The following is a 17,430-nucleotide window of genomic DNA, read 5'->3' as shown; positions in this document are numbered from 1 at the left end:
TATTTTGCTCGCTCAAAACTATTTTTAGTCGCAAATGCGAGTGCTGTGACGGGCGGATCGCCACACTGCCGACATTTTAATCCGCCCGTCACGGCACGCTGTTTGATTGCGTTATCAAAACCGCGCTGCTATTATTCGGCCTTGCTTTTAACTTATTCCACCGAATACCGAATGTGTGTTTTTTTGCAATATTCGGCCGAATATATTTGGTTACCGAATATTCGGTGCATCCCTAGTGACGAGCACTAAAACGTTGGAATCAGAAGCCGACAGGAGAGGCGTCCTAAATAACCGCGAGTGACGCAGCGCCGCAAGCTGAAGTTTTGTCAGACGTCGTGTTTCTATGATCACGTCATGAAGACAGATCATAGAACATAGACATGAACTCTTCGCCTGCAGGACTGAGACAGACGACTGGATCAGTCTCTGCTTCGTTCAGGTTTCAGTTCTTCATCGTCGTCATCAGACTGTGGATAAATACCTCACACACACAAACATGTGAACTGTCCCTTTAACTGTCCTGTTTCTGTAACTGTGCTGTTATTTTGAAAGGTTCAGAGAAGAAGCAGGAGAAGCTGTCGTCGTCGGTCCGAGCCGTTCGTAAAGGGATGGAGAGTAAGAACCGCCCTCGCTGTATGTTCATCACTTGTCCTCTTAAGTCGTCAGATTACAACTTCCTGTGTTTTTCCAGATCCAACCAGTAAGCTGCGTTACATCCTGCGAGATGCTCGCTTCTTCCTCATAAAGAGCAACAACCACGAGAACGTGTCGCTGGCTAAGGCTAAGGTACCAGACTGTTTACATGTATACATGTTTACTGTTGTTGTTCCGGTCTGACGCCGTCCTGTTTGTGCTCAGGGCGTGTGGTCGACGCTGCCAGTGAACGAGAAGAAGCTGAACGCAGCTTTCCGCTCGGCGCGGAGCGTCATCCTGGTCTTCTCCGTGAGGGAGAGCGGCAAATTCCAAGGTGTCCGCCAGTCTTACCTGTGTTCCACCGCTATTTCTGACGTAAAGGTCAAAGGTCGTCATTCATCCATCTTCTCTGTCTTGTCTGCCTGACCTCCAGGTTTTGCTCGTTTGGCGTCAGAGTCTCATCATGGCGGCTCACCGATCCACTGGGTTCTTCCTGCCGGCATGAATGCCAAGATGTTGGGCGGAGTCTTCAAGATCGACTGGCTCTGCAGGTAAATATGTGACATCATACAGGTGAGACTGCAGTTTGGTCCCAGCGTCTCTGTCCTGCAGGGCGGAGGGTCCACAGGTGCTGCTGAGCATGATGGGATATATAACCTCTGGGGCCGTATTCACAAAGCTTCTTCGTGCTAAGAGTTGCTCCTACTGACGAAATTGTCACGAATTGTGATGTTTTCTTAGAATTTCCCTTTAAAGTTAAGACTAGGTCCTTATAAACATAAAAGTTATTCACAAGGCATCTTAGACCTTAAGACAGCTCCTAAGGTGACAAACTGTTGGGAGGAGGAGGACTTTAAGAGTTTCTTAATCAGAGGAGAAAATGGTGGAAACACAAAGAGGTCAGAGAAACGGTCCCTAAACACAAATTGACAGTGAGTAAATGAAACGCTACAGATGAGATTGTGCAGGGAGAATGTTTGTCGTGGATCTCATTTGGGGTATGCACACATTTTCCACCTAACAAAATAATGCTATAAAGGCAGATATAAAATGATCACAATACTAAGATATTTGGAAAACTGTAAAAACCCAACAGTGCAGCAGTGATGACTTTTGTCTGTCTCAACCTTCCATTTGCAGTGATCACACCAACAATGACACTGTCAAACTCATATTGTGATGCAGTTCATCTCATGTCCACACCTTGCAGGCTCACAAAAGGGCGTGTCTGTGACAACCAATCACATCTGTTAAAAGAAAGCATCACACCTAACAACAGGGTTGACCACACCTCCTCACTAAGATAAAAGTTTCTGTCCCTTCCTTGTTCAGAGTTGCTCTGAGAACTTTCCTAAATCACTCCTAAGCTCAGACTCCTTACTGACAGTTTTCAGGCTGACTTAGGAGCTCTGTGAGAGTGTTCTGAGGATGTTTGTGAATATGGTCTCTGGTCTGCCCCAGGGCATGATGGGTTTAATAACCTCTGGTCTTCCCCAGGGCATGATGGGTTTTATAACCTCTGGTCTGCCCCAGGGCATGATGGGTTCAATAACCTCTGGTCTTCCCCAGGGCATGATGGGATATGTCAGGGCTTTATCCATTGATCACACCCATGGCTCAGGGATGACAGACTCAGAGAGGTAGATGTAGTTGGTCCACAGGAAGTGAGGACAGATGACACTGACGACACTGATGTCACAGACCACAGCAGGTTGTGTGATATGACGCTGGAGCTCTGAGGTCTGATGACATGATGGTGAGGCAGCAGCAGTTCAGACATGTGTGACAGTCTTAGACAGAACGTGTCCAGGGAACACGGTGAACATGGCAAACAGTTACCAACTGACTGCAAAGGCATGTGCAGTGATTGTGATGAGGCTCCTCCCACCTGTTGTTAAAGCTCTGATCTGCTGGAGGTAAAACGATGAAGGTCAAAGGTCAGCATTACTGTGACATCATCATGTGTTCAGGTCATATCTCAGGAACAGAAGTGAAGACATTTGGTCAGACACTGATCTGATTGGTCAGATCTTCTGTGTGGGAGGAGTTCATGTTTTCACAGACACTTGAGTGGTGGGTGGAGCCAAACAGCTGTGGGGTGGGGATTGTAGTTGATGCTAGAGTTTGCTCATCAAGGTGCCATCCTGATGGTTACGCACCTGACCCCTCCCCCCTCCGTGTCAGTGGGGACTGTCACGGCCTGATGGGTGCAAGGCAAGGGCAGGCAAGGCAATTTTATTTATATAGCACCATTCATACACAAGGCAATTCAATGTGCTTTACAAGGGAAATACGTTAAGATAAAACATTAAAGGAACAATAGATCATTAAAAACAAAAGCTAAAAGCAAGAAAAACAGTGCAGAAAATGCATTTGAAAAGCAAACATAAAGCAACAGCAGACAAATATAAAAACAATAGCTACAGATTATCCTAACAATAAGTTACATATCTGGTTCACTGGTAAGCTGCAGTAAATAGTAATGTTTTAAGCCCTGATTTAAATGAGTTGACAGTTTCAGCCGACCTCAGATATTCTGGAAGTTTGTTCCACAGGCGGGGAGCATAGAAACTAAAGGCTGCTTCACCTTGTTTGGTTTTGATCCTGGGAACACTGAGTAAACCTGTTCCAGATGATCTGAGGGGTCTGGATGCTTCATAACGTACAAGTATATCAGAGATGTATTTAGGCCCGAGACCATTTAGTGCTTTATAGACAAGTAACAAGATTTTAAAGTCTATCCTTTGACACACAGGAAGCCAGTGCAGTGACTTAAGCACTGGTGTAATGTGCTCCACTCTCTTGGTGTTGGTGAGGACTCTGGCAGCAGCGTTCTGGACGAGCTGCAGTTGTCTGATTGATTTTTTACTCAGGCCTGTGAAGACACCGTTACAATAGTCCAGCCTGCTGAAAATGAAAGCATGAACAAGTTTTTCTGTATCTTGTTTAGACAGAAATTCTTTTATTCTTGCTATGTTTTTAAGGTGGTAGTAGGCTGATTTAGTAATTGTCTTAATGTGACTATTGAAATTTAGGTCTGAGTCCAGAACTACACCAAGATTTCTGGCTTGATTTGTAGGTTTTAGTGTCATGGCGTCAAGGTGAGCACTGACTATTGATCTTTGTTCTTTGGGGCCAAAAACAACTATCTCAGTTTTTTCTGTGTTTAGTTGTAGAAAATTCTGGCACATCCACGTATTGATTTCGTCAATGCACTTATTTAGTAGATATAGGGGACTGTAGTCATCTGGTGACACTGTTATGTAAAGTTGTGTGTCATCTGCATAAGTATGGTAGGAGATGTTATGATATTCCATAATCTGAGCAAGAGGGAGCATATAGATGTTGAACAGAAGAGGCCCAAGAATGGACCCTTGAGGAACTCCACATGTAATCTTTGTTCGCACAGATTCATAATTGCCAAGTGACACAAAGAAATCCCTGTCTTGTAAATAAGATTTAAACCAATTTAGCACAGTGCCAGAAAGTCCCACAAACTTTTCTAGTCTGTCGAGCAGTATCTTATGGTCAACTGTGTCGAATGCAGCACTGAGGTCCAGTAATACCAGAACCGAAATCTTTGATGCATCACTGCTCAGATGAATGTCATTTAAAACTTTTACAAGTGCAGTCTCAGTGCTGTGATGTGCTCGAAATCCAGACTGAAAGGCATCAAAGGAATTGTTTTGCTCCAAGAAGGTGTTAAGTTGCTGAAAAACAACCTTTTCAATGATCTTTCCTAAAAATGGTAGGTTTGATATGGGCCTGTAGTTATTTATTACTGAGGCATCCAGATTAGGCTTTTTTAAGAGAGGTTTAATGACTGCAGTCTTCAGGGCCGTTGGAAAAAGGCCTGACTGAAGAGAACAGTTGACTATCTGTAGTATATCTGATGCTATGCAGTTAAAAACATCTTTAAAAAAGCTTGTAGGCAGAGTGTCAAGGCAGCAGGTAGTGGACCTAAGGTTTCTAACTATGTCTGTCAAAGTAGCATAATTTAATGGGTGAAAAAGTGCCAAATTAACTGGAGTAGTCTTATGAGGCACAGGTGAAATAGCCACTGTGTTGGAGTTACAGACTGTCAGTCTTAAATTTAAAATCTTGTCTGTGAAAAAGGAAGCAAAGTCATTGCATGCCTTGGTGGATAGCAGTTCAGGAGGGACTGACGCTGATGGGTTTGTCAGTCTGTCAACAACAGTGCAGGTCGGTTCAGTCCAGGAGGGGGTGCTGGTTCCTGTGTTGCTCAGGGTTTTTGACCGGCCTCTGGTCTGGGACCAGGTGTAGTCCTTCCTGTTTCCCTCACACAGGTGTTGTTGTTTACAGGAGGGACCTCCCCTTCACGAAGACGGCTCATCTGTCAAACCCCTGGAACGAACACAAGCCAGTGAAGATCGGACGTGATGGGCAGGTGAGCCACGATTTCATTCCTCCTCAGTTGTTTCTGATTTTACCTGAAACTGTTTCAGTAAAACAGGTGTTTTTCAGGAGATCCAACCGGACATCGGCGCCCAGCTCTGTGCCCTGTTTCCATTGGACGAGAACGTGGACGTACACCAGGTGGCTCGACGCGTTCGTCACAAGCGCCGAACTCCGTCGGAGCCACGGCCTCGGGGCCGACCACCGCAGCGGGAACCGGGAAGGTTAGCCAATCACCAAGCTCCTCCTCCCGCTTCCTGTTCTTCTTCTTCTGCTGCGACCACGGCGCCACCTGCTGCCGGACGATGGAGACGGCCGCTGCCTTTAGCCAGCGGCTAGCTATCCCGTGGCTAGCATTGCTGGTTCTCTGGTGGTTGTTGTTGATTTTCCAGTCTGGAGTTTTTCACCGGAGCATCGCCTCACGCTGTGTCTGGGGTCATAGTAACCAAAAAAAAACAGGCAGGAAGTAGAAATCTCTGGTGGGGCGATGAATCAGTTTACGAAGTCTAAAAGTTAGATAATGTAATCCTTATGTCAGGAGCTCAGCTCAGTTTCAGGTGTGTGAAAATTAAAATAATTATTTTTTAGTTTTAAGAAATTTAGTTTTTCTAAATTCTGTTGTAAAATTTCTCTGAAGTTTTTCCTTTTCAGGAGTTTCGTAAAATCAAACGTTAGCTGGACTGTGGCCGACCCTTTCAGAATAAAAGCAGAAAGGACGAGCGTCACTGGCTGGACTGACGGAGGAGGGGGTGGGTGGGGGCGGGGCTAACCAGGGTACAGTAAAACAGAGAGGGAGGGACTGTGAGCACCGCCGGACTGTCTTTTTTTTTTTCTCAAAAGAAGGTGATGATGTTTGATCAAGCAGGGGGCGTGGCCTCTGGCTTGGTCATATGAGGTAAAATCACAGAGATGGACTTAATTAAAAAATAAATCCCTAAAAATGGCGTTGGACTGAAAACATGACAACGCCCCCCCCTTCACCCCCCCCACCCCGCCCCCAAACCCCCACCCCCCCCCACCCCCCCTCCTCCATGAAAGGACAGTTATAACGTCCCCCAACCCCCACCCCCGTACGCACACACACACTGAATCCGGACTGAGGCTCAGTGATGTGTGTGAGTGTGTGTGTGTGTGTGTGTCGTCTTTATGAAAGAAAAACGGACAGAGCGACAGAGAGACGAGAAAACGTCTTGTCTGTTTTAAGGACTGTTGCTGGTCTGAAAGGGGCGGGGCTGGTCTGAGGCAGGGCGGGGCTTGGTTTATTGATTGACAGGACTGCACCATCATCATCATCATCATCACCCCCTCCACCCTTTCAAAATAAGAGGGTTTATAAAAAGGCTTTAAGATGGACTGAGGAGACAAACTGTCTTTATAATGTTGTTGACACAAACAGCCCCTCCCACTTTTACTACACAAGCGGTATGTTGTCCCTTTAAGAGGCTTCTTCTTCTTTGTTTGTTGTTTTACTGTGTGTGTGAACAAAATGTTTGTTTATTGTTGTTTATCACCAGATGAGTCGTTAACCACATACAGGTACACCAACATCAGGTCGGCGTCTGACACGCCTACGACCTCAGAGACAAACCAGTAGGCAGAAGGACCAATAGGTGACAAACCAGTGGGTAGAAGGACCAGTAGGTGACAAACCAGTAGGCAGAAGGACCACCAGGTGACAAGCCAGTGGGCAGAAGGACCACTGCGTGACAAACCAGTAGGAAGAAGGAAAAGTAGGTGACAAACAAGTAGGTGGGAGGACCAGTAGGTGACAAACCAGGTGGCAGAATGATCAGTAGGTGGCAAACCAGTCGACAGAAGTACCAGTGGGTGACAAACCAGGACACAGAAGCACCAGTAGGTAAAAACCAGTGTGCAGAAGCACCAGTAGGTGAAAACCAGTATGTGGAAGGACCAATAAGTTACAACCCAGTAGAAAGAAGGACCAGTAGGGGACAAACTAGTAGGCAGAATCGCCAGTAGGTGACTAAACAGTAGGTGACAAACCAGTAGGAAGGACCAGTAGGTGACAAAACAGTAGGAAGAAGGAACAGTAGGTGACAAAACAGTAGGCGATAAACCAGTAGATGACAAACCACTAGGCACGAGGACCAGTAGATGACAAACCAGTAGGCAGAAGGACCTGTAGGTGACAAACCAGTAGGCAGAAAGACCTGTAGGTGACAAACCAGTAGGCATGAGGACCAGTAGGTGACAAACTAGAAGGCACGAGGACCAGTATATGACAAACAGTAAGTGACAAAGCAGTTGTCAGAAGGACCAGTAGGTGGCAAACCAGTAGGAAGAAGGACCAGTAGGTGACAAACCAGTAGGAAGAAGAACCAGTAGGGGACAAACCAGTAGGAAGAAGGACCAGTAGGGGACAAACTGGTAGGTGACAAATCAGTAGGCAGAAGCACCAGTAGGTGACAAAACAGTGGGCAGAAGCACCAGTAGGAAACAAAACAGTAGGTGACAAACCAGTAGGCAGAGGGACCAGTAGGTGGCAAACCAGTTAGCAGAAGGACCAGTAGGTGGCAAACCAGTAGGCAGATGGACCAGTAGGTGACAAACCATTGGGCAGAGGGACAGGTGGGTGACGAAATCAGCGGGCAGAAGGACCAGTAAGTGGCAAACCACTACGAAGAAGGACCAGTAGGTGACAAACCAATAGGCAGAACCACCAGTAGGTGACAAACCAGTGGGCAGAAGGACCAGTAGGGGACAAATCAGTGGGCAGAGGGAAAAGGTGGGTGACGAAACAAGTGGGCACAAGGACCTGTGGGTGACTAACCAGTAGACACCAGGGTTGTCACGATACTAAAATTTCAAACTCGATATCGATACCCAGGAAAATATTCAATACTTGATACCATTTTCGATACAGCAGCAAAAAATTAAGAGGCATGTCATTTTTTAAATAAAGATCAGAAGAGTAACATCAATGATAACAACAAATCCCCCCAAAATAAATAACAACCAGAAACAAGATCTGTCCATACAAATGTATTTATCTACAGCCCTGTTTATTTTCTGTGCTTCTGGTGAATTGGCACCATATTTTCGTTGCTGATCAAATAGAGTTGGTAGTTTAGGCTCAGGATGCTCCTGTTTCTACCTCACTATGTGATCAGAGAACCAGGGGTTACGGGAGAAACCAAACGTTTTTTCAGCTTCAATCTGTGACTTTACAGTTAACATAACTTTTCAGACACACATAATTGTGTTGTCCTGTTAAACTAACATTGTCTATTAATGTTACAGACGGGCATGACTGATAAAGTTTTCTGCTTAGCTCCCACATTAACGTTAGAAGTTATATTTTAGTTTGATGCTGGCGACACCAGCTGCTCAGCTGCTAGTGAGGGGAGGGGCTGTACCTGCCGTCTGCAGCGTGCTGTGTTCACTTCACTAAATATTTCCAAAGAGCGCTTTTTCCTTGATAATTTTTGACCAAAACTGGCTGCTCTGATCCTCCTGCAGCCGCGCTGGCCATATTACAGCAACAGAAATGTGTGCATGTATGCACAGCGACGACAACAAGCTGGGTTGCAGCGAGGGCTCTGTGCCTGCCAGACGCTGCCTGCACAGCGCGTGTCCATCGGACCCGTCGCGCGCACCCAACAGGCGCTGAGGTGGCATGCACTGTTAGTATCGATACTTTTGTAAATTAGTATTGTATCCGGATACAGCATTTGAGTATTGATACTTTTCAGAGTATCGATACTTTTGACAACCCTAGTAGACACGAAGATCAGTAGGTGACAAACTAGTAGGAAGAAGGACCAGTAGGTGACAAACCAGTTGGCAGAACAACCAGTAGGTGATAAACCAGTGGGCAGAAGGACCTGTAGGTGACAAACCCCTAGGCAAAAGGACCAGCAGGTGATAAACCAGTAGGCAGAAGGACCAGTTGATGACAGAATCAATCGACGGGACCAGTAGGTGACAGAATCAGTAGACAGGATCAGTAGATGGTTTAAGTAGTATTTGTACAGTTAAGAGATTTTCCAGTGAAGTGTATTTGTAGATGTAAGCAGATGATTGGATCTGATGTTAACCTGAAACAGGAAGTAGTGAACACCTATAGACGTGTCTCACCTGGACGACTCAGGACCTTCATCAAGCGTCATTAAGGAGACGTCAGAGACGCTGAAGATTTAAAATCTGTTCAGATAGTACATGGTTAATTTCTTCTTTTGTTTTTAAAATTCGACCTGAGTGAATTTTCCTTTGTGTGTGTGTGAGAGTGAGTGTGTGAGAGTGAAAGTGAGTGAGTGAGTGAGTGAGTGAGTGAGTGAGTGAGTGTGTATTGTTTGCATGTGTGTCTTAATTGTGAACTTGTTCACGTAGGCGTCGTCCTGAAGAGTACGACCTCCACGGCAGGAAGCGACCGCGAGCTGACGGTCCGCCTGACTTCAACCAGCGAGCAGGTCGTTAATCTGAAACACTTTGTCTGTTTTAAAATCTTTGATTTGGTTTTACTGAAATAATTTATGAACTGATTCAAGAAAATGTTTTGTCTTTTATTTGAGTCAAAATTCCTCAGATTTAATAATTAATTAAATGTAAGTTGTATATTATATTTCTTTTAAAGAATTGTTCTGGCATGTTTCATATTTTCTCGTGTTGATTTTGTAGCTTCTGATCTTTGTTTGAAACTTTTGAGAATTTGTAGTTTTTCTATTTTTCTTGCTATTCAGATTTTCGGGAACTGAACGTTTGAAGCGATCGCCAGCTGCTCAGCTGCCACCTCACCTGTCTGACATGTTACATTTAACTATTTATTTTACTTTCAGGGTTCATCCAGGACCTTCGTAACCAGCCAGTGGACAGGTGAGGCAAACCACATTACTCACCTCAGTCAGGTCACAGGAAGTAGGCGGAGCTTCAGCAGCTTTTAAAAGAAACTTGTTTTTATTGGAAATGTCAAAGATTTAACGCTGTGTTTACTGACAAGTCTGTTTTTATGTGCGTATATGAGCGTTTGAAATGTGTTCAACATGAATTAAAATAAATATATTTAACTCTGCAGAACAAACATGAAACCGAAAAACTGAAGTTTGTATTTTAGAAGAATTTTAAAAACAAAATTTAAATTTGACAAAATGTTTAAAGTTAAAAATGTAAGTGAACAAAATGCTTTCAGAATTTTATCAGTTTGATTTTAGCTTTATTTTGTTGTTGTTGTTTTTTTCAGACGATTCTCCAACGTGAGACGAGACGTGTTTCTCAACGGGGTGAGTCACAGAAATATTCATTTGAAGTTGTTAGCATGTTACGTACAGTTGTTAGCTTAGCTTCATGTGAAGCTGCTAGCATGCTACCTCCAGTTGAACCTAAATCAGAATCTGATTTATGAACCAAGCAGGTTGTCAGGCTAAGGAAGTAGCTGTACTGATTTTGTGCATAAACAAAAAACAGAGAAAATAATACTCTTAGAATCGCTGCCGTAATGTGATAGAGGCGTTTGTGTGTCTCTGATCCTGGACGCTGGGTTGTCCAGGGCTAACGGCCCCTGGTAGGGTCTCCTGAGGCTAAGTGGTCTCAGGGACGGGGCCAGACTTAAGAGCGGTTCAAGAAGAACCTGATGTTAAGTGCAATCGGACTTCGAGCACTGCGCCCAGTAATGGGAGATCGGGGCCCCTCCCTGAAGCCAGACCTGGTGGGGGAGGTCAGTGGCAAGCGTCTGATGACCGGGCCTTGGGCTGTGGGGCCTGTTGGGCTCAGCCTGTAAAACACAACGTGGAGCCACCGCCCTGTGGGCCCACCACCCACAGGGTTAGGCGTTGGGGTTGGGTGCAGTGTGCACTGGGCGTCAGGCAGGGGGGGCTCCAGGCGTACTGACCCCGACACATCACGGACTGTCCGCAGGGATGTGGAACGCCATCTCTCTGACGAAGGAGGGAAGAAGGAAGGTGGAGCTGCACCAACTAGATATGGTTGGGTTGGATGTACCCCAGCGCAGAGCAGGTTTCTGAACCAAACTCCTGGATAGGGGCTAACTCTACCCTTATCTGGATGGTGGGCGACGTTAGGTGGGTGTGGGCTACTCACAAACCCTCGGCTGAGCGCCACTGTGTCGGAGTTCTCCCTGGGAAACGAGAGGGTCGCTGAGAGGAAGACTTGGACTGTTGTTTGTGCTCATGGATTCTCTGGGGGGTGTCCTCGAAAGGGTACTGATGAGAGGGAGGTTTATAAGTGTACCTGGTACCAGAACACCAGGTTGGCCTCGGGCTCTCCTGAAGCAGCAGGTGTCAAGGGAGTTCTGACAGACTGTCAGACTACTCAGGAAGGAAAGCACGAGTTGTCTCAGGTGGTGTTTAGCCGAGAAGGAGAACTGCTGATCAGGACCGGGGACATCGTCGGAGGTGGAAGGAGCACTTTGACAAACTCCTGAACCCGGCTGTCAAGTCCACCATGGAGGAGCCAGAGCCTGAAGACTCGGGGGGACTCTCACCCATATCCCTGGCAGTGGTCTGTGAGATAGTCAGAAATCTGGCGGGAGCCAGAGGGGAGTGTTTGTGTCCTGGGTAGGAGGGGACGATCTGTCCTGCCTCCCTCAGGGTCCTGAAGGCATACAGGTCCTGGAGGGTCCTCAGGGTCGTGAAGCACATCCTCTGCTGAGCTTTTTTTGAAAAGTTGCGTTCAGGTGCCTTTAGTTGTGTTCAGGTATGTTCTGGTGCCTTCAGGTGTGTTCAGGTGCTTTCAGTTGTGTTCAGGTGCGTTCAGTTGTGTTCAGCTATGTTCAGGTGTGTTCAGGTGCTCTACTGTGTTTCCTGTTTCAGTCCTACAATGACTACATGAGGGACTATCACCACAGCGTCGGTCCTCCTGCTCCTTGGCAGACCCTGGTAAGACACAGTAATTGATTGTTAGTTGTTTACTGATCGATCAGGTTGTTGACGACAGACTGACGTGATGTTGTCTCTTCTTGTTAACAGGCGGCGTACCCCGGTGTGGACCAGCCCCCTCCCCACCACCCCCCCTACTACCACCACAGCCACCCCCCTCCTCCCCCACACCAGGCCTACCATCACCACCACCCCCCTCTACCGCCGCACGAGGCTCCGCCCCCTCGCTTTAGGGACAAACAACGTGCGCCACAACACCGCGCCTTCACCTCCAGTCCGGTGAGTCTCTGTCTCTTCTGTGTCTCTACTGTCACTCTATTTTATTGTAGCCTCTGACCTCTCCTGTTTTTTTCCCATCATCCAGCACGACTACGACATGCGTGTGGACGACTTCCTGCGGCGGACCCAGGCAGTGGTGAGCAGCCGGCGTGAGCGCGAGCGGCAGCGAGAACGTGACCGTGGCGGACCCCGCCGCGAGAGAGAGCGGGAACGAGCCCGAGACAGAGACAGAGACAGAGAGAGGGACAAGGAGAGGGGGCGGTACCGCCGGTGATGTACCGCCGGTGATGTACCGCCGGTGATGTGATGTCATTTCCTGTCAGCCTGCAGAGGCTTTTATTTTGAAAGTCAGATGTGTTTTTTCTTTTTTATGTTGAAAATTATGAATAAAACATGAAACGTTACATGATGACATCATCAGCCGCATCATCGCTCTCTGTGTGAAAACAATGTATAAAAATAATCTTCTGATCTTTGTCCAAACATTTCCTGTGATGGTACAGGAAGTGACCTTACAGCACAGGAACACTTCACTTCGCAGAATCCTCTCCATGGCGCTTTGAATGACACAAAACAGTTTTTTTATTCCGGTGTTTTTCAGTATTTTAGTTAAAGTTCCCAGCCTGAGGGTCGATGGCCCTACGGGGCCGTCACATGTCTCTAGGCCTGCTTCCACCGCAGGAACTTCGGTACTCAGAACGGCCCCAAAAGACTCCTGGCTGGGGCTTGGGGATTACTTGGTGCTGATTGGATATACTCAAGGAGGGATGTGACGTCAACAGAAAGCAACAAAATAGCCGGCATTTTTAAAACTCAGCAGATGAGGGTTAGCTCGTTTATATAGCTTCCGCCACCATGTGAAAAAAACTCACTAAATGGCCCGTGAAAAAATTATTCTTTCCAGCGGATATCTTAGTTACAACATGATTGAGCTAGCAAAGCAGTTTTGTGTTGCTATGTGTGGTATTTATTCAGTTTTGGGAAATCACGATGTCTAGAAAGCATCAGCTGACAGGGACAGCTAACTGCAGCAGCAAAGCTAACATCAGGACGTCATCTGTTGATGAAACTACTCCAGTTAGCTCAATCATGTTGTAACTCAGACATCCGCTGGAAAAAAATATTTTTTTCACGGGCCATATAGTGAGTTATTACACACACCGCTATCAGCTAATGGCGTCCCTACGTCGCCCCGGTCAAAATGGTCGCGCAACAATTACGTCACATTCAGAGGCAGCCCTTAACTTTACAGGAACCTTCCTCGTACTCCGCTCTCTCAGTGGAGACACGGCGGTTGAGAGGGCCGAACGAGAGGACGTTCCTGTAGTAGTTCCTGCCCTCCAAATAGTACCAGGAACTTCTTCAGTGGAAACGGGCCTTCTGAGGGGCCCTCACTTGTATCTGAGGGAAGGTCACATGTCTTCGAGGGGCTGATCACCCCCTGCTGGTGATGACATGTTAGGTTCAAAGAAAATCCGCTTGCTGTTTGTTTTGAAATAAAGTTTCCTTCTCGTCTCTCTGATCAGCAGTGTGTTGATCAGTGTAGTGGTCGATCAGCAGCAGGTCAAACTGATCGATGATGTGGGCGGAGCCTGTCTGTTTTTATACAATAGAAAAACCTGAATCCAAAAAATCAATTGATTTTGTCACTTGACTGACAGAGGCAGGCGAGCGGCTGAGGTCAGGCCTCTTTACACGGTCCCTCTCCTCCACACTTAGACTTATTTTGTGCCGATGGTGGCTTGGAAAACCGCCCCTAACTGTGTCACACAGGCAGAAGGGAAGGCGGCCGGAGCTCAGCCAGTCCCCTTCTCCACACTTTGACTTATTTTATCCTACTTGGTTCTATTTCTCCCTCTCTGGGAGCCTGGGCTCACCGCGCAGCAGCCCACCGCATCCATCCACCCCTCCCTCCCTCGCGGCCCCACACATATACCCCCGAGGCTCGGCTATCTCTCACCACGCAGTGGCACTCCACATCCCCCTCGCCACGCCGAGCCTCGGCGCCTCTCCTTGACCAACTGACTTAAATACTATAAACACACTACTAACTGTAAACCTACACTAAAATACACTATGCTAACAATACAATTTGACAAATTACTAGCTATTTTCTCTGCTCTACTACTTTCTCTGCTCTGATCCAACCTACTTGCTATCAGTTTGATAACTGCGGACAGAATGGTTTTATAGTAAGGGGAGGAGGAGTAAAGGGAGGAGGGCAGGTTTAGTGTGGACGGTTAGTGACGTCATTCGCCCCGAAAAAGAATCATTCGCCTCCAATGTAATGTAATGCAAATTCAAATGTAGTAACCAGGTTTCAAGCTGTAGAGGGCACTCCATACCACATTTTTTAAAATAAAATGTAGATTTTCATCAGTTTGCACTAAACTGTCAAGATTTTGAGTAGGATCAGTCAGTAACACTACTATACAACCAGAAACAATGATTATCAGCTGAAAAAATGGTTTTAGGGCTTAGTTACTCTTAAAATGAGACAGGCCTATATTTGGGACAGGCCTTTATTTGGGACAGGCCTACAGTTGAGACAGGCCTATATTTGAGACAGGCCTTTATTTGAGAAAGGCCTACATTTGAGACAGGCCTATATTTGGGAAAGGCCTACATTTGAGACAGGCCTATATTTGGGACAGGCCTTTATTTGAGACAGGCCTTTATTTGAGAAAGGCCTACATTTGGGACAGGCCTTTATTTGAGACAGGCCTATATTTCGGACAGGTCTTTATTTGAGACAGGCCTACATTTGAGACAGGCCTATATTTGGGACAGGCCTTTATTTGAGACAGGCGTTTATTTGGGACAGGCCTACATTTGAGACAGGGCTATATCTGAGACAGGCCTTTATTTGGGACAGGCCTTTATTTGAAACAGGCCTACATTTGAGACAGGCCTTTATTTGAGATGGGTCTACATTTGAGACAGGCCTACATTTGAGACAGGCTTATATTTGGGACAAGCTTGTATTTGAGACAGGCTTACATTTGAGACAGGCCTTTATTTGAGACAGGCCTACATTTGAGACAGGCCTCTATTTGGGACAGGTCTACATTTGAGACAGGCCTACATTTGAGACAGGCCTATATTTGAGACAGGCCTTTATTTGAGACAGGCCTACATTTGAGACAGGCATATATTTGAGACAGGCCTTTATTTGATACAGGCCTTTATTTGAGACAGGTCTACATTTGAGACAGGCCTATATTTTGACAGGCTTAAATTTGGGACAAGCTTGTATTTGAGACAGGCCTACATTTGAGACAGGCCTTTATTTGAGACAGGCTTACATTTGAGACAGACCTTTATTTGAGACAGGCTTACATTTGAGACAGGCCTACATTTGAGACATGCCTATATTTGAGACAGGCCTTTATTTGAGACAGGCCTTTATTTGGGACAGGCCTACATTTGAGACAGGCCTTTATCTGAGACAGGCCTACATTTGAGACAGGCCTATATTTGAGACAGGCCTACATTTCAGACAGGCATATATTTGAGACAGGCCTTTATTTGATACAGGCCTTTATCTGAGACAGGTCTACATTTGAGACAGGCCTGTATTTTGACAGGCTTAAATTTGGGACAAGCTTGTATTTGAGACAGGCTTACATTTGAGACAGACCTTTATTTGAGACAAGCTTACATTTGAGACAGGTCTACATTTGAGACAGGCCTTTATTTGAGACAGGCCTACATTTGAGACAGGCCTTTATTTGAGACAGGCCTTTATTTGGGACAGGCCTACATTTGAGACAGGTCTACATTTGAGACAGGCCTTTATTTGAGACAGGCCTACATTTGAGACAGGCCTATGTTTGAGACAGGCCTTTATTTGAGACAGGCCTACATTTGAGACAGGCCTTTATCTGAGACAGGCCTATATTTGAGACAGGCCTACATTTGAGACAGGCATATGTTTGAGACAGGCCTTTATTTGAGACAGGCTTACATTTGAGACAGGCCTTTATTTGAGACAGGCCTTTATTTTGGACAGGTTTATATTTGGGACAAGCTTGTATTTGAGACAGGCCTTTATTTGAGACAGGCTTACATTTGAGACAGGCTTACATTTCAGACAGGCCTTTATTTGAGACAGGCCTACACTTGAGACAGGCCTTTATTTGAGACAGGCCTACATTTGAGACAGGCTTACATTTGAGACAGGTCTTTATTTGAGACAGACCTATATTTAAGACAGGCCTACATTTGAGAGAGGCCTACATTTGAGACAGGCCTTTATTTGAGACAGGTCTATATTTGGGACTGGCCTACATTTGAGACAGGCCATTATTTGAGACAGGCCTATATTTTGGACAGGCTTATATTTGGGACAAGCTTGTATTTGAGACAGGTCTACATTTGAGACAGGCCTTTATTTGAGACAGGCTTATATTTGAGACAGGCCTACATTTGAGACATGCCTGTATTTGAAACAGGCCTTTATTTGAGACAGGCCTATATTTGAGACAGGCCTACATTTGAGACAGGCCTTTATTTGAGACAGGCCTATATTTGAGACAGGCCTACATTTGAGACCGGCTTACATTTGAGACAGACCTTTATTTGAGACAGGCTTATATTTGAGACAGGCCTACATTTGAGACAGGCCTTTATTTGAAACAGGTCTGTATTTGATACAGGCCTACATTTGAGACAGGCCTTTATTTGAGACAGGCCTATATTTGAGATAGGCCTGACAGGCCTTTATTTGAGACAGGCCTATATTTGAGATAGGCCTATATTTGAGACAGGCATATATTTGATACAGGCCTTTATTTGATACAGGCCTTTATTTGGGACAGGCCTACATTTGAGACAGGCCTTTATTTGAGACAGGCCTACATTTGAGACAGGCATACATTTGAGACAGGCCTATATTTTGGACAGGCTTATATTTGGGACAAGCTTGTATTTGAGACAGGCTTACATTTGAGACAGGCCTTTATTTGAGACAGGCCTTTATTTGGGACAGGTCTACATTTGAGACAGACCTTTATTTGAGACAGGCCTTTATTTGAGACAGGTCTACATTTGAGACAGGCCTATATTTTGGACAGGCTTATATTTGGGACAAGCTTGTATTTGAGACAGGCCTTTATTTGAGACAGGCTTACATTTGAGACAGGTCTTTATTTGAGACAGGCCTTTATTTGAGACAGGCCTACATTTGAGACAGGCCTTTATTTGAGACAGGCCTTTATTTGAGACAGGCCTACATTTGAGACAGGCCTAC

General features: G+C 45.9%; 1 protein-coding gene across 1 annotated transcript in view; it reads left to right on the top strand.

Moving 5' to 3' along the window:
• Positions 1–12,596, top strand: part of ythdc1 (YTH N6-methyladenosine RNA binding protein C1) — a 17,333-nt gene extending 4,737 nt beyond the window's left edge. Inside the window, exons 5-16 of the mRNA XM_050051590.1 lie at positions 553–615; positions 692–786; positions 859–967; positions 1,067–1,184; positions 4,957–5,041; positions 5,119–5,273; positions 9,400–9,479; positions 9,846–9,882; positions 10,247–10,286; positions 11,835–11,900; positions 11,991–12,179; positions 12,265–12,596. Coding sequence (XP_049907547.1) covers positions 553–615; positions 692–786; positions 859–967; positions 1,067–1,184; positions 4,957–5,041; positions 5,119–5,273; positions 9,400–9,479; positions 9,846–9,882; positions 10,247–10,286; positions 11,835–11,900; positions 11,991–12,179; positions 12,265–12,453 — 1,226 coding nt within the window. The 3' untranslated portion in view covers positions 12,454–12,596. The remainder of the gene's footprint in view (positions 1–552; positions 616–691; positions 787–858; positions 968–1,066; positions 1,185–4,956; positions 5,042–5,118; positions 5,274–9,399; positions 9,480–9,845; positions 9,883–10,246; positions 10,287–11,834; positions 11,901–11,990; positions 12,180–12,264) is intronic.
• Positions 12,597–17,430: the final 4,834 nt, after the last annotated feature.

This window comes from Epinephelus moara, chromosome 8, assembly GCF_006386435.1.
Source record: "Epinephelus moara isolate mb chromosome 8, YSFRI_EMoa_1.0, whole genome shotgun sequence".
Classification (NCBI taxonomy): domain Eukaryota; kingdom Metazoa; phylum Chordata; class Actinopteri; order Perciformes; family Serranidae; genus Epinephelus; species Epinephelus moara.
The sequence above is the reverse complement of the archived record's forward strand: the minus strand, read 5'-3'. Positions and strand labels throughout refer to the sequence as shown.